General features: G+C 49.6%; 2 protein-coding genes across 6 annotated transcripts in view; one reads left to right on the plus strand and one right to left on the minus strand.

The window, feature by feature from the left end:
* The window catches only part of LOC103652462 (protein MON2 homolog), an 89,649-nt gene that overhangs the window by 938 nt on the left and 71,636 nt on the right, over positions 1–17,075 (minus strand). For all 5 annotated transcript variants that reach the window (XR_002268184.3, XR_004857343.1, XM_020550458.3 and 2 more), the window contains 4 exons: positions 14,754–15,078; positions 14,516–14,655; positions 4,857–4,978; positions 4,517–4,718 (listed from right to left, as the gene is read on the minus strand). Coding sequence is in view for 3 of the 5 variants with exons in the window: in XM_020550458.3 (XP_020406047.1) it covers positions 4,517–4,718; positions 4,857–4,978; positions 14,516–14,655; positions 14,754–15,078 (789 nt within the window). In the remaining 2 variants the exon portion in view is untranslated. The remainder of the gene's footprint in view (positions 1–4,516; positions 4,719–4,856; positions 4,979–14,515; positions 14,656–14,753; positions 15,079–17,075) is intronic.
* Positions 492–3,753, plus strand: LOC118476735 (dynamin-2A). Its single transcript, XM_035966399.1, has one exon. It carries the CDS (start codon positions 1,794–1,796, stop codon positions 2,673–2,675), a length of 882 nt encoding a protein of 293 aa, XP_035822292.1. The 5' UTR covers positions 492–1,793; the 3' UTR covers positions 2,676–3,753.

The raw sequence follows: 17,075 nt of genomic DNA on the forward strand, positions 1-17,075 counted from the left end.
GGAGGGGAAAAAAACTTTTGAGAGCACTAAAAGGGAAAAGGACTAATCACGGTTCGGGCACGTGGAGAGCTTCTTTCCAAGCACTTTTATCCAAACACAACTCCTTTGTGATATTCCATTCCTTTTAGTCCTTTTTGATTGCCTACTCATGTCAAGTTTGGCTGCCCTCTACCTCACTTCACATTATTGTCCCGTCTTATGATGCCTCTGTGCACCGGTGCCTCTGGGGTCTCCGGTGGACATGCCCAAACCATCTCAACCACTGTTAAATACGCTTTTCTTCAATTGGCGCTACTGCTAGCCGATCACGTATGTCATCGTTTCTCACTCGGTCCAATCTTGTGTGCCCGTATATCCAACACAACTTATGCATCTCTGCAACACTTAATTGTTGGATATGTCGTCTCTTAGTAGGCCAACACTTAGCCCCATATAACATAGCAGGTCTAATCGCCATCCTGTAGAACTTGCCTTTCAACTTTTATGGCACTTTCTTGTCACATAGGACTCCCGATGCGTGACATCATTTCATTTACCCCGCTTTGATCCTATGGCTAACATCTTCATCAATATCACCATCTCTCTGTAGCATCAATCCCAAATAACGGAAGGTGTCCTTTGGTACTACATGGCCTCCCAAGCTTACATCTCCATCCTCACTAATTGTAGTACCAAAGTCACATCTCATATACTCAGTTTTGGTCCTGCTAATTCTAAATTCTTTTGACTCTAGGGTCTGACGCCATAACTCTAGCTTTCTATTTACTCCTTCCCGGCTTTCATATACTAGAACTACATCGTCAGCAAAAAACATACACCAAGGGATATCTCCTTGTATAACCCCCGTGACCTCATCTATCACTAAGGCAAATAGATAAGGGCTCAAATTTGAACCTTGATGTAGTACTATGTAAATCGAGAAAACATTCGTATCACCATCAGTTGTTCGGATGCTAGTCACAACCTTGTCATACATGTCCTTGATGAGTGTAACATACTTTGTTAGGACTTTATGCTTACCCAATACCCACCGTATGAGATTCCTAGGTATTTTATCATAGGCCTTTTCCAAGTCGATAAAAACCATATGCAAGTTCTTCTACTCCTTATACCGCTCCATGACCTGTCTTATTAAGAAAATTGCTTCTATGGTTGATCTTACAGGTATGAATCTAAATTGGTTCATGGTGACATCAAATCTTGCTTACAAAAGGCACATGAGATATCGATAATAGTTCAACCTTTAGAGTCCCAAATGCATCTGTAGTTACGGACCAACATTCAACTGTCTTCAGGGTAAATCTTTGATAGTGCAAGATGAACTTGCAAGGCTAGGAGAACAGATGGTACAAAGTGCTGAAGGAACAAGAGCTGTTGCTCTGGAGCTATGTCAAGAATTTGAAGATAAATTTCTTGCTCATATTACTTCTGGTGAGGGGTCCGGTTGGAAAATAGTTGCAAGTTTTGAAGGCAAGTTGCCTGATAGGATTAAGCAACTTCCATTGGACATGTATTTTGATTGGAACAACATGAAGAGGGTTGTGTTGGAAGCGGATGGCTACAACCTTATTTGATATCTCCAGAGAAGGGTTTACGATCCTAAATAAAAGGAGTTCTTGAAATGGCCAAGGAGCCATCACGACTCTGTGTTGAAGAAGTACAGAGTTTTGTTAGACATAGTAAATGCTGCTGCAAATGCTACACCAGGACTAGGAAGATACACTCCATTCAAGCGGGAGGTCATTGCAATTGCATCTAATGCATTAGATGCTTTCAAAATTGATGCCAAAAAGATGGTGGTTGCACTTGTTGATATGGAGCGAGCTTTTGTTCCTCCACAACACTTCATCCGATTAGTACAAGGGAGAATGGAAAAACAGCGCCATGAGGATGAGTTGAAAAATAACAGAGCATCTAAGAAAGGGCAAGATGCAGAACAGTCCAAGATGAACGGGGCTTCAAGCCCCCAAATAGTATCAGATGAAGGTGGTGGTAACCTGAAATCAATGAAGGATAAATCCAATCAGCAAGATAAGGATACAAGAGAGGGACCAAATTTGCAGGTTGCTGGGCCTGGTGGCGAAATAACTGCAGGTTACCTTTTGAAGAGAAGAGCAAAAAATAATGGATGGAGCAAAAGGTGGTTTGTTCTAAATGAGACGAGTGGGATGCTTGGATACACTAAGAACCAAGAGGAGAGACATTTCCGAGGCGTCATTATCCTGGAGGAATGTAACCTTGTAGAGATAGACAAGGAGGAGATCTCAAAGAGTTCTAAGGATTCAAAGAAGGCGAATGGACAAGAGAAAGGCCCAAGTCTTGTTTTTAAGATTACTAATAGGGTTGCCTACAAAAGTGTCTTAAAAGCTCATAGTGCCGTTATATTGAAGGCTGAGAGTATGGCTGCCAAAATAGAATGGATCAAGAAGATAAAAGGTGTTATTCAAAGCAGAGGGGGCTCTGTTAAGGGTCCAACTGAGGATAGTTCTATGAGACAAAGTCGTTCAGATGGATCCCTTGATACAATGACCCAGAGGCCTGCTGATCCTGAAGAACTTCGATGCATGTCTCAAGAAGTTCGTGGTTATGTTGAAGCTAGTTTGGCCGCAAATGTTACAAAGTGCACAAAGCAATGCAAAGATCGAAGAACTACTCCAAGAGGACCACAATGCTAAACGTAGGCGGGGAAAATATGAAAACAATCATCCCTCTCGCCAACTCAGCATTCATGACAATAGAACAGCTTCATATGTGAACGATAGTTCTGGAGCTGAGAGTAGCCCACGGTCTCCTGGCCACTCTGGTGAGGACTGGAAGTCCACCTTCGTCTCAGCAGCAAATGACTCTGTTAACGGGTCGAGTTCACAGCATGCGACAAGGTCAAGAGATGCTGACAGAGGCCAGTGCCATGAAAATGGCGATGCCAACTCTGGCAGCCGACGCACACCTAACTGGTTACCACCGGCACCACCAAGTGGGAGGAGATACTAAGTATGTTGATTGATCATTACCTGTGACCAATCAACATCGTATGCTCTTGCCAGGTTCTCATCCGCTACAGATATTGGTGGAAGCGCACATCTGGGACCAAAGAACAGAGAGCCTACTGGAAGATGTGGATGGATGGTGTATATCAACAGGCTGATTGGTTGTCGTGCCCCACGTGCCCAGACTCGTGCTGTGCATTGACCGCGTGCAAGCGCCTGTTCGGTTGCCTGCCCCTTCGTCCACCGCAATGTTTTCAAGTCGGACGACTTGCTGGTCGTTCTAGCTGACCGACTGGGGCAATTAATCGCGATTAATCACGATTAGTCAGACAACTTGGACGATTAATCGTGATTGGTCCAAATCGACTTGGACGATTAATTGTGACTAATCGCGATTAATCGGATGACTTGAAAACATTCACCGCCCTGCATGCACGGATATAATTTAGCGCTTTTTCACTGTCTGGCTTGCATGCATGGAGAAGTGGCCTTCCCTCACGGTCCAGGCGTGCTCGAGCCAGGAGCACGACAGCCTGGGATCCAATCAGCACCCAAGAGAACCAAAGTTGTTTATAGAAAATTAGAAACATATAGGTCATTGGTGACTGTCATTTCCCGATCGTTTTGGAGTATTGATCCTTTGGATCCTCATAGCCAGTGGGATTTTGTTGCCACTGATCAGTTGGTTTTAGTTTTGTACGATTCTGCTGTAAGTCGTGTCAACTCCCTTATTGCCTTGGGGGCCTGGATTATTTGGAATCATCGGAATCGAATTGTCTTTGATGGAATCTCCCCTAGCGTTTCTGCAGCTCTTTGTCAGGCAAGGGAGGAACAACAGTTGTGGGAAATGGCAGGAGCTAAGGGTCTCTCCTTTCTTGCTGCAACCATCAGGGGCACCTAGCTGCCTGGTTTATCGCTGATGAGCTGGTTTTGTTTATCAGGAACTGTTTGTTCTTGTTTTTGTTTTTTTCTCTTCTTTTTTCTTTGGTTTTTTATCCCCTCTGGGGAGGTCTTTTGTACTATGGTCTATTTTGGACCCACTTTTCCTTCTACTTAATATAATGATGCGCAGTTCTCCTGCGCTTTCGAGAAAAAAGTCTTCCCATTCTTTTCAAACTAAAAAAAGTGTGCAGGATCACACAAAATCGTCTCAGATGGGAAACATAGAAAATTAGAAAGACCATGTTTTACTCAGGTATCCTAAATAAAACTTTTTTATTAACAAACAGAACATTAAAAGAGGAACCATGGTTTTGAAGAATTGAATTGACAGGTTAGCAGTGGCAGATGGTTCAATCCTAAGTTTACATAATAATTGGGTTGATCTTTTTCAAAATTTGGCAGATGGGAAGTTTTGCCCTCCATCATGACACATGCTTAGGGTTTCCCAATCCAGCATGGGGAAACACAAGTTGCTGGCTATGATAAACGGCCTATTCAGCATAAAAAGAGCACATGCATAGCCATGTTCCACAAGCTACCAGCGATGCCTAAAATTAATAAATTATACACTTACACCTTTTTCTTACCTTGAGACAACAAGCTCAGAAAAAGTGGGAAGCAAAGACAATAAATGAGCCCGTCCATGGGATTTGTTTTCCCCCAAAGCTTGCTTCAGATATGGAGGTATGTTGAGAGTATTCGCTGCATCAATGTCTATAATTAGTCTAGCAAGCTCTTGAAGAACACAGATCGTTTCTTCAACCCTCACACTAGGCAAAGGATGTTCTCCTGCAAAAGCCAATAGTGCAAACAAGATCAGGGTTTAGCATATCCATATTTTAGATTACGGTGATTTTAAGAAATATATGAAGATTAGGGTTGTTATGAAAAAACAAACACAAGAATATAAATACACTGCAAAAGTACCTAGATCATTTTCATCGGCCAAAAATTGACCCAATATAACCTCACATCGCTTCATTAGAATGGAAATTGAAACTTTGCTGGTTTCTGATGCTGCAGCACACAAGGTTGCGTTCCCTATGCAACTGCAACCACATAAAATAGCTAACAATGAGTTATCAATTTACACAGCTTCACCATCCCTCAACATTGCCCATATCTAACAGAAGCAGTGCCCAAAAAAATGAGAAATGAAAAAGTTAGATGCATGTAAGACTCCGTCATCCACCCAGTATCTTTTCTGACAGATGCCCATTCCCCAAACTGTTCTACATGTTATATGAAATAAATTTTTTGACCGAGGTTATATGAAATAATTGTACTGCATTTTCAAATATGAGACCGGTTACCATTTTAAAGATATCTGTACACTGCATGGTTTTCAAGGCGTCGCTTACGCAGCAAGGCGTTTTTGCCAGCCAAGGCATTGAGTCGCCTTAAATTTCGGCGTAAGGCATCCGCCTTAGTCCTGGAGCGTCGCCTTGTTGCTGTAAAGCGTCCGCAAGGCGTCAACTTGTGGATGCCTTGGCCTCGGAGATAGGGTTTGGAAGGCATAAAGAAGGGACGGGTTTCTTTCTTGCGCGGCTGCCGGCGGCCCCTCCTTGCCTCTGCCTTCTCTCCGTAGTCCCCACAATCTCCCCTCTGGCCCTCCACCGTCCCTCTGCCCTCTCTCTGCGGCAGCCCCCATGAGATCTCCAGCCAACTCACCCTCACCCTCTGGCGGTGGCGACCACCAGCCTTCCGCCCTGCCTCTGCCGTCTCTCTGCTCGTAAACTGCTGAACATCGATCTTGAACCATACTCAAGAACGACTCTCTGGTCAAAAGGTGGCCCTAGACATTTGGGACTACCTTCCAAAGAGCCTCTATGCTAGGGGGTAGAAGAGGGAAATTCTTGTATTCGAGTCGGGCGAGACCGTTTTGTCTTTGCAGCAATAGCGAAGTGTTTTCAAGCAAACCACTCGACATGGAGACTGCAGGTGCAGAGCTGCTGCTCAGGACCAACATGTCTAGAACAAGGTGTAGGTATGGCCCCATCTGCGGGTTCGCCACCTCACCCGAGGTGGGCCTAGAGGCCTTTGTCGGTAGCCCAAATATGGGGTACCCACTCCTGCTGGGTCTAGGCGGGACCCCTGTGGCTATTCGTAGCCATGAGATGACGTGCATTCTACTCCAACTTAGAGTTTTGGCTCAGCAGGGCCACTAGCCTCCGGGCCACTAGCGCCATCGCGTGCCCCGACTGTAGGATTGCTCAACATCTACAGTCTGGGGCCGAACCCCCAAATAGAGCAGATGTGTCGGACACCCGCCACCTAGGCTAGGAGAATGACAATGACGACGGCCTCGTACTCTAAAGGAGGGGCGACCATAGGAGGCGCCAAGGAGGCTCGAGGTAGGGAGAGCCAAGCAGGTGACATTTAGCCTTGGCAAGCTACTTGGTGAGGCTATCGGTAGCAATGCGCTCATGCTCCTAGATAGGAGTAGTGATGCGCTCACACTCCCAAACAACATCCACAACAGACTTGGCTGCCTAGGGGGCCTCAACGATTGTGGACTGGGCCGCAACAACATCTGATAGGGGAGGACATCCAGCGGAGGGGCGACGTAGCCCATCAAAAGGGTGGAAGCAGAAGCATCGTTCCTAGTGGTCAGCTCTGTTCTTAAGGCGTCGCCTAGGCGTCCGGGCGGTGGTCTAACGCCTAGGCGCCTTGCTCGCCTACCTCGCCTAGGCATCCAGGCGGTGCTCCAACGCCTTGGACCGCCTTACCGCTTTAAAAACCATGGTGGTCAGGTCATCCAAAGCAGCAAGGTCAGTCCCAGAAGGGCCCAAAACATCAACGGGAGCAGAGGCAGGGTTGGTGGCCACGCACGCGAGGGGTGGGGGCAATGCTCGTGGCAAGACCCTGGCAGCCATGCCTAGAGCCATGACAGGAGGGGGCGGGGCGGGCGCGCCCGTGCTAAGGATGGAGAAGGCGGCTGGAGGGGGCACCCAAGGGCAACGCTGACAAGGGGTAGTGCCGAAGACCGGCCTGAAAGGCGCGCTCAGATCAGTTGCATCGGCGATCGTAGGTGAAACGACCGTCACCCAACAACGAGAAAGAGGGGGAGGGAAGAGAAAAGGGCAGGGAGGGAGGATGGGCGCCATCCAAGGCAGGGGAGTGGCCAACGGCAACGAGCAGAGGAAACGTGGCAGCTAGGGGAGGGAAGGGAAATAACTGGCTGGATACTATGTTGAAAGTGTTGAAACCCTAGCCCCTTCCGTGGGCTGTATATATATATATATATATGTGTGTGTGTGTGTGTATATACATATATATATATATACATGTATACATTATGTATATATATACACATGTATACATGTGTATATATACATATACATATGTGTGTGTGTATATATATATACATATGTGTGTGTGTATATATATATGCTAGGCTTGAAGGGCCAATACAGATAAAGACATACAATCTAACACAATGATCTAGGAGGAAAGTGTGGTTATTATACATAAATTGGGAATCGGGACAAGGTCACATGCAACCCTTGCAAGACCGTGGCAATTGAAGGAACAAAGAGATTTAAAGAGCATCTTGCGGCACTGTAAGGATGAGAGGGTTAACTATCTGAACTGAAGCTAAAGATTTACAGTTGATCCCAAGATGCCCCGCCCCCCTGCCCTTCTCTACCCCCTCCCCCCGGCGCCCAAACCACCCAAAGCCCCACGCCGACGCCTACTCCAGGCCCGGCGGCCACAGCCATCCCCTCCCCGGCGTCGGGTTCCTTCTCTCCCTCTCCATCGTCGTGGCCTGCTGGCCGTTCCAAGGCTCAACGATGGCGCGATGATGGTGGTGACCAACCTGGGGAGCTGCCTTCTTATAAGGACGTGCTTGTCTCCTCCTCCACTTCGTTGGTCCCTCACCCCGTTGCCGGTGATGGCTGGGTGAAGGTCGTTGATCGGCGTGCTCGCTGGCGTCGTCCTCGCCCTTTGAAGCCTCCATCCAGACCCATCCCGGTCGACCTGCGTGGAAAGTGCTTCAACTGCTTCTCCTCCTCCCATCGCGCGGCGGTGTGTCGTCACCCGGTGAGGTGCTTCTCCTGCAGGCTGTCTGGGCACCGTGCTCACGTGTGCCCGCGCCGGCGATCGGCACCTCCCAGGCCTCTGCGTGCCAAGGTGTGGCGGCCTGTCCCTCACGTCTTGCCTCCTATGGGTGCCTCGGGATGCATTGTTGATGGCCACGAGGGTGGCAACATCACATGCTCTAGTGGTGGCACTGGCGGCGGCGGACACAGGCGTACTCGTCGGGGGCATAGACGGCGAAGACCCACTGGTGCGGCTGGTGTTGTGGACACCAGCGTCCCTCCCGAGGTGCTACCCCAACCCCCACCGGAGGCTGTTCGCGCCATTTCTCTGCCCCCTCCCCCGTTCCGGCGCTGCTTCTTCAAACGTTCTAGGAGGATTGCCCAGGCTGAGGATGACCTGCAGAGCGCTATTGTCATCTCCGTTGTGGGCATGGGGCGTTCTGGCTGTGCCGCGGAGGTCTCCGATGCGCTCGCTTCGAGATTTGATCTCGAGGGTAATGCGCTCGACCTTCGCCGGGTTGCACCGAACACTTTCATCGCCTTGCTTCCCAACGTGGAGATGGCTGATCGGTGGCTCAGTGGAGGTCAGTCACTCTACGTTCCTCCCCTTCGGATGCACATCAAGAGGTGGTCCCGTCAATTCATGGCTATTGGGGGAGGGACGCTGCCTCATCGGCTTGATATTGAGCTCCGTGGACTTCCGTTTCATTTGTGGGGTTTGCATACAGCCGAGCAGCTTCTCGATGGACATTGCCTTGTTCATGAACTACACCTTGACTCTGTTGGCGGTTCTGATCTGTCTACGTTCAAATTGAGTGTTTGGTGTGATAATCCTGAAGACCTGCCTTCATTATTGGATCTTCACGTGGAGGAGCCTTCGGTCCTGATTGGCGACGACCCGTCTCCCCCACGCACGGTGGTTTACCCAATTTCAATCCTTATTTCCCGCCCCGGGAACCCGCCGGAAGTGCTTCCTCCTCTCCATTTTTCGCCAACGCCACCAGATCCAGAGCGTCAGAATGAAGAAAGTGACCAGAATTCCAGAGGTCTGCAGAAGCGGCGTTTCAATTCCCAGTCTTCATCGGACCGCGCACCGGTTCACGCTCGCCTGGGGCCGCGCGTCCAACACTGCTCGGCGGCTGGCCGCGTTTTCCCTGCTGATACGGTTACTGCTCTGGTGACGCCTGCAATCCAGTCGGTCTCTTCCTTAATGGCAGTTGATGCCTCGCTTCCGACGCGGATTGACCCAGCTGATGATGCCTCGTTTCCGACGCTGAGTGCTCCAGTTGATGCGCCAGCTCTCCCTGTTACTTCGGTTGTAGGGCTGGCGGCGCCTGGACCTGCCTCGTTTCCTGCGATGGAGGGGCCAGCTAATGTGTCAATGCTATTGGATGCTTCGGGTGTTGTGCCAGCGGCGTCTGGCCCTGTTCTCGTTGTTGTTAATGCTGCGGATTATCCCCATGAAGACTGTTCGGAGTCCCAAGAATCTGCTTCTGCGCCTATTCAAGAGAAGTGCGGCCATTTATGCTCGGCGGCTGGCAGACCAGATATTGTCCCAATTGATGTTGGGGTTAATGCGTTGGTGGCACCTGCTAAATCCTCGGTTTCTTCCTTAATGACGGTGGATGACTCGTTTTCGAGGTTGGGGGGACCAGTTGATGCGCCAGCTCTCCCTGATGCTTCGGTTGTAGAGCTGGTGGCGCCTGGGACTACCTCGTTTCCTGCTGAGGGATTGTCAGCTGCTGTGCCAACACTCCCTGTGGCCTCGGGGGCAGGGTCGGATGTTGGTCTGGATTCTGCGGATTATTCACGTTTGGATTGTTCGGCCATGATGAATTGCTCCCGCATGGGGTCTGCTGCGCCATTGGTTCGGCCTGATATCCTTCCTGGACCCTCTTGCCCTCGATACTGCAAGCCCATTCTGGTTTATTCTAGGAGGGACCAGAGTCTGCAACATGATTTTGATTCATTGGCTGATAAGTCTGCCCCTACCAGTGGTAATGTCAATGTCTGTGATGTTGTTAATTCCATGTCTTCGGAACTGCATTCCCCTGGCACGCTCAGATCCTCTTTCAGTAACAAGGTCGTGAAGGCAGCTGCCCACATTTTACCTGCTCCTCTGGAAGTCAGACCTGGGAACCCAATTTCTCCAGCTGTGCCTCCACGTCGTAGTAGGCGCATTGCTGGGATTGGTGTTGAATTCCAGTCTGCCTTCAGTGATAGTCAATTCAAATTTAAGAAGAAAATAATGAGAGCGCTGCAGGTGATTGATGAAAACGAAGGCATCAGTCAGGAGGCCCTGGATAATTATTGTAGGCTTTTTGAGCAGCCCCTCCCTCCATCTCATGTCCAGGCCCTTGCTGCCCTTTTCGGATGGACACCCCCTGGATTGGCGGTGTGTTGAGCGGCTGTTCATGCCTCTATCCTGTTGGTCGGGTTCTTCTTATATTTGTTATCATGAATCCTTCAAATATTGTGTGTTGGAATGTACGAGGCCTAAATTCTAGAGCTCGGCAAGACTCTGTTCGTAATTTGGTAAACTCCTTTAATGCTAATGTGGTGTGTATCCAAGAAACCAAGATGGCTGAAATTTCTATGCATACCTCCCTGTCTGCTCTTGGGAGTAATTTTGTGCACAAATTGTGTCTTCCCTCAGTTGGAAATAGTGGTGGGATTCTTGTGGCCTGGAGGAATGAAATTGGTTCAGCCAGCGCTTCTCGGGTGGATCAGCACAGCGTGTCAATTCAGTTTAGTCCAAGTGATCATCCTCCTTGGTGGCTGACTTGCGTGTATGGACCTCAAGGCGACAGTAACAAAATTCAGTTTATGCAAGAACTTCGGGATGTGAGATCTGCGTGTCCTGGCCCCTGGATTCTTATGGGGGATTTTAATCTCATCTACAGAGATGAAGACAAGAGCTCTGGCAATTTTAACAGACAGCTTATGGAGAGATTCAGAAGGTTTATTAATGATCTGGGTTTAAAAGAATTGGCTCTGCATGGTCGGAAATTCACTTGGTCTAATCGCCAAGATACGCCTACTCTCGTCAAGCTTGACAGAATGTTTTGCTCATCAGATTGGGAGCAGCTGTTTCCTAATTGCCTTCTGCAGAGTGCTAGCACCGATGGTTCGGATCATTGCCCTTTGCTCCTTGGGCTCCAGGTTTTAACACATGGTCGCAGCAGATTTCACTTTGAATCTCACTGGACAAAATTGCCTGATTTTATTACAACAGTGGAGGCTGCTTGGAATTCTGTTCCCTCCTCCCCTTGCCCTTTTGGAACCCTTTCCAAGAAGTTTGGAGCCACCGTCAGGCGTCTCCAAAGCTGGTCCCAAAAAAGGGTGGGTCATATCTCCTCTCAGCTTGGGATGGCACGAGAAATTATGCACAAGCTGCAGTCTGCTCAAGATCTCAGACCCTTGTCAGGGCTGGAAAATTGGCTGTTGAAGCAGCTTGATGGTCATGTTGTGGCCCTTTCAACCTTGCAACGTTCTATGGCTCGGAGCCGTTCTAGGATTACCTGGCTGGCTGAGGGGGATGCCAACACTGCCTTCTTCCACCTCCACGCTAAATACCGCAAGGGCAAGAATTTTATTGGTAATCTGTTATCCGACGATGGTTTAATAAAGTCAAGGCATGAGGACAAGGAGGAAACTATAAGTGATTTTTTTCACAAGTTGCTGGGCTGTTCGTCTGATCGAGCTCATACTATTGATTTGGATCATCTCCAAATTCCTTCCCATGATCTCTCTTCGCTGGACAGCCCTTTCACGGAAGATGAAATCTGGAAAACAGTCCTTTCTCTACCTTCAAACAAGGCTCCTGGCCCGGATGGTTTTACTGGGAAGTTTTATAAGTCGTGCTGGCATATTATTAAAGGTGATATTATGGCGGCTGCTATGGCTGTTTGGAATGGAAATCGGGGAAATCTGGAACTTCTCAATTCAGCATACATTATTCTTCTACCCAAAAAAGAGGATGTATGTCATGTCAAAGATTTTCGGCCTATAAGCTTGGTCCACTCCTTTGCTAAGCTTATTACAAAGCTTTTGGCAAATAGGCTGGCCCAACACCTGGATAATATGGTTTCGCAGAATCAGAGTGCGTTTATTAAAGGCAGATCCATTCTGGATAATTTCATGCTTGTGCAACAGACAGCAAAGTTGTTTCACCAGAAAAAGTGTGCAAGGATCCTCCTTAAGTTGGATATCACCAAAGCTTTTGATTCTGTCTCATGGCCCTTCCTCCTGGAGGTCTTAAAGCATTTGGGTTTCGGGCAAATTTGGTGTGATATTGTTAGCATTCTTCTTGCTTCTGCCTCTTCCCAAGTAATGCTTAATGGTAAACCAGGTAGGAGAATTATTCATAGACGTGGTCTTCGGCAAGGGGACCCTCTTTCCCCCATGTTGTTCATACTGGTTATGGATGTGCTAGGCTATTTAATTAAGGAGGCTGCTAATGATGGTTTGATGGTGCCTCTGTTAGAAAGTTCAGTTCATAACCGTATCTCTATTTATGCTGATGATGTGGTGATTTTCCTCCACCCGGTGCCTCTTGAATTAGTAATCACCATGGACATTATCAGGATTTTTGGGGAGGCAGCTGGGCTCAAAGTGAATTTGGCAAAGAGCAGCGTTTTCCCCATCCACTGTACTGCTGAAAATCTGGATACCATTCATAATCTGCTGCCATGCGTTGTTGCCAACTTCCCCTGCAAATATTTGGGGGTGCCTCTATCCTTAAAGAAGCTCGGCAGACAACACTTTCAGCCATTCATTGATAAAATTGCAGATCGTCTTCCCTGCTGGAAAGCTGACCTGTTGACTAGAGCTGGAAGACTGATTATTGTCCAGACTGTCCTGTCTTCAATGAATATCTACTTAATGATGGCCATGGACCTTCCTTCTTGGGTTTTCAAAGCAATTGACAAGATCAGAAGGAATTTCTTGTGGAGAGGGAGGAAAGAAGCTTTGGGAGGACATTGCTTGGTAGCTTGGAACAAGGTTACAAGGCCAAAAGAATTTGGAGGCTTGGGTATATTAAATCTGCGATTGATGAATTGGGCTCTTAGATTACGCTGGCTCTGGCTGGAAAAAACCGATACTGACAGACCTTGGGCATCCTTTAAAATAAATGCTCATCCTTCAGTAAAGGCCTTCTTCTCGGTAGCAATCTCCTCGGTGGTGGGCAACGGCAGAAACACTTTGTTTTGGACAGATAATTGGATCGATGGACAAAGTCTATGTCAGCTGGCCCCTCATTTGGTCCAGATGGTCTCTTCTAGGGCTAGAATGAGGAATGTCCACGATGCCCTCATCTCAAGGAGCTGGGTCCATGATATTAGAGGAGCTATCACTGTAAATGTTTTGTCTGACTTCCTCAAGGTTTGGGACCTCACTACAGACTGGGTCTTAACACCAGATCAGGAGGATAAACATTGCTGGAGGCTTTCAAGCTCAGGATTATATTCGGCCAAATCAGCATATACCGGTTTCTTTCTTGGAGCAACAACTTTTAAACCCTGGAAAAGGATTTGGAAATCATGGGCTCCAAATAAATGCAAGTTCTTCATGTGGCTCGTGGCCCACGATCGCTGCTGGACAGCAGATCGACTTGCAAAAAGAGGACTGCCTCACCCTCAATTTTGTATACTTTGTGATCAAGAGGAAGAAACGATAAACCACTTGCTGGTTTCCTGTGTTTTTTCTCGGGCTGTCTGGTTTCAGATGATGAAATCTGTTGGGTTGCAGCATCTTGCTCCTAACCCTGCGTGCTCCTCCTTTGAAGATTGGTGGGAAGGGGTTGCTGCATTTTCTGCTGGTCCAGTAAACACAGGGCTGCACAAGGGCTTGAACTCTTTGATCATTATTGGTGCTTGGGCCATCTGGAATCACCGCAATAGCTGTGTTTTTAATGGTGTGCAGCCTAGTCAAAGCATGGTCATCAATTGGGTCAAGGAGGAGGCTCATCTCTGGTATAGGGCTGGAGCCAGGGATTTATCTAACATCCTTATGCTCCAGTAATTTCAGTAATTTCAGTGGGTATTCTTTAATTTTAGTCTCCATGGTCACGGGAGTAGATGTCTTTTGTTGTTGTTGATGTTAATTCTCTCCTTCTCCCTATAGCCTAGTGTTTGTGGGTTCGTGTGGAGTTGTACGAGGTTTCCTTGCCTCACCCTTTCTTCTTAATATATTGATACGCAGCTCTCCTGCGTTTTCGAAAAAAAAAAAGAGCATCTTGCGGGTGGATGATGGCTACTAAGAGATGAGAGTGTACCACTATTACATATTAGTTATGTTGGACTTTTAAGTCTATTATGTTGGTTTATGTTGAACTTGTACTTCTACCTGGTACTATTATCACTGAGACTTATTCCCACTATCCTATACTTTCCTATTTTTCACATGTTACTAAAACATCACCTCGCCTTACACCTTTACACTTAAAAGGTAAAGGGGGGGGGGGGGGGGGGTCGATCCCCTTAACTCGCCTTAAAAACTATGATACACTGTATTTTACATAGTCGTGCACAATGTCTGTACCTGCATAAAGAAAACATCATCTGCAAACAGCTCAGCGAAAATCTGCTGCAGTGTAACGGTAAAAGGCCAACAGTTTGAACAGGCAGTGATCCTGTTCTTGAGGCACAGTGATCAAGACAGTTCACAAGCCTTTGCAAAACCTGAAAGAATATTTTTCGTGAGATGGTCACAATTGAGCATGTACAAGGTATTGTGTTCTAACAGCAAGAGGTAAAGAAATATTTTTTTATTGACTAACCTCAACTGGAGCATCCTTTTGCAATTTCAGAATATCATCTCCAAAGACAGTGAGAACACTCATCTCAAGGGCCTCATCAGCTGTAATATATTCAGCTGAAGGAACATCTGATGATAACACGCGTCCACAAGAACCAACAAGAAAAGTTTCATACACATCTGCGACCTCCTTCCAGAAACGAGCTCTAGAAAGTTTATATGAATTCACATCACTTCTGCAATCAACATTGTCCTGCCTGACCTCATCTGTCACAACACGATTGAAAGATTCAGCAGATATTCTCCAAAGGGTACCCCTTGGGTTGTCTCTCCTTGTGTTCATACACCTATTTAAGAAATTTTCAGAGTCAGTATGCAGGAAGAGCACGATAATACTTCTGTGCACTCATTATCTAGAATCTAGATTGTTTCAATTACGACCTTTTTTTAAAAAAAGAAAAAACTCGACCTGCAGGGGGTAAGACAGCCCCAAGCATTATACTTGTTAGACTACCCGTCTAGGATTCTAGGGTTTGGGGTATTCCCCATGTAATTACCGTCTCACCCCTCACTGTAATGGGCCTGGCCCAGTTACTAAGTCTATTAATACTACTCCCCATCCCTGGTTAGGGGCATGGGTTCCTATTCTCACATGGTATCAGAGGGCTAGGTTTAGGGTTTCTCTGTTTTTTTTCCAGCCGCCGGCCACAGCCGATCGGTCTCCCTCCCAGCCGCCGCCGGCTCCAGCCGCCGGCCCCCCTTTCCCTCCCAACGCCGGCCGCCAGCCGCCACCCCTCCCTGGTGCGCCGTCGGGTGCGCCCACCCCCGCTCCAGTGCCGCCCCTCCCCTCCCAGAAGCCGCCGCCGGATCCTGCCGCGCCCGGCCCTACGCCCGAGCGCCCGCCTGGCGTTCCTGCCGCGCTCGCCTGGCGTTCCCAGGAGCCTCCGCTGCCGCGCCCCTTCGACGCCCGAGCGCCGACCCGCCGTGCTGCCAGCAGCTCCTCGTTCCCAGCAGCCGGCGAGGTGGGCGTGGCCAAGAAGCACCGCCTGACGTTCTCGATCCCGGGCCGGCCCCTGTCCGCGGCCGGCGAGGTGGGCGTGGCCATCCGCCACCTGCGCGCCGTGGACCCTCGCCGCCGTCTCCCTCTGCTCCCACCGGACCGCACACCTGCGCCGTCTCCTCCAGCCGCCGGGGCCGCGCGCGTCTTGTCTCCTTCCGCGCCAGCGCCGCCGGATCCGCCCCGGCTAGCTTCTTCCCCTTCACCGTCGGCCGGCGTCCAGCCGCCTCTCCTCCCCTGCCGGCCCCCTCAGCCGCCGGCCTTCCTCCTCTCCCCACCACCCGCGGCTCCCTGCTCTGGCGCCGGTGCCGGGCGCGCCACCCGCCGAGCCGGCCGCCCTGCGCCCCTGCCTTGCCGCGCCGCCCGTGCGCCGCTCCTTCCCCACGCCCCGGAGTCCGTGCAGCAGAGCTGCGCCCCTCCCCTCCGCGCTCCTCGCGCCGTTGCGCTTCTCCTACCAGCGGTGTCCCCACCCACATCGATTCCATGGCGTCACCCCCGCCCGTCGCTCTCGTGACTGTGCGTGTCCTCCTCCACGACGGCCAGCTCATCCGGGGCATGTTCGTGTCCTTCGATCCAGTCTGGAACCCTATTCTTCGGGACTGCGTCGAGATCCACCCTCAGGCGGGCCGTCACGTGCCTGGACCGCTTGTCTTCCCACGTGCTGCGATCGCCTCCCTTGCGGTTGAGCCCGTGTCCTCTCCCTCCCTTCCTAGTGCTCCTGTCGGGGCACCCTCTCTGGCCCTCTCCGCTCACACCGTACCCTCGCCACTTCCACCCCCCCAAACCACCACCGATTGGGTGGTTGACTCCGGGGCCTCCTTCCACACTACCCCCACCACTAATTCGTTACTCCACTCCCATCCACCCCACCCCTCACATCCTACCTCCATCGTCGTCGGTAACGGTTCCACCCTCCCGGTTACCTCAGTAGGTACATCGGTTCTTCCAGGACCATTCCGCCTCAACGACGTCCTTGTTGCTCCCGGACTGACTCATCCCCTCCTCTCGGTTCGTCGCTTCACTAGTGACAACCAGTGCTCTATGGAGTTCGACCCCTGGGGCCTCACCATACGCCACCTTCCCACACATGCTGTGCTCGCTCGCTGTAACAGCTCCGGCCCCCTCTATTCTCTTCACTTGCCCTCCACTCCCCACACCAGAGGAGCCTCTTCTCCCGTACTTCATACTACCACCACATCACATGCTCTTGCTACTACCACCACCTCCTCCGCCATTTGGCACCGTCGCCTCGGGCACCCTGGACCTGACGTCATGTCCCAGCTTTCC

The sequence above is a fragment of the Zea mays genome, chromosome 3, assembly GCF_902167145.1.
Source record: "Zea mays cultivar B73 chromosome 3, Zm-B73-REFERENCE-NAM-5.0, whole genome shotgun sequence".
NCBI lineage: Eukaryota > Viridiplantae > Streptophyta > Magnoliopsida > Poales > Poaceae > Zea > Zea mays.

Coding starts and splice junctions, on each gene's coding strand:
- LOC118476735 (XM_035966399.1), top strand. CDS start 1,794: ATGGTGGTTGCACTTGTTGATATGGAGCGAGCTTTTGTTCCTCCACAA.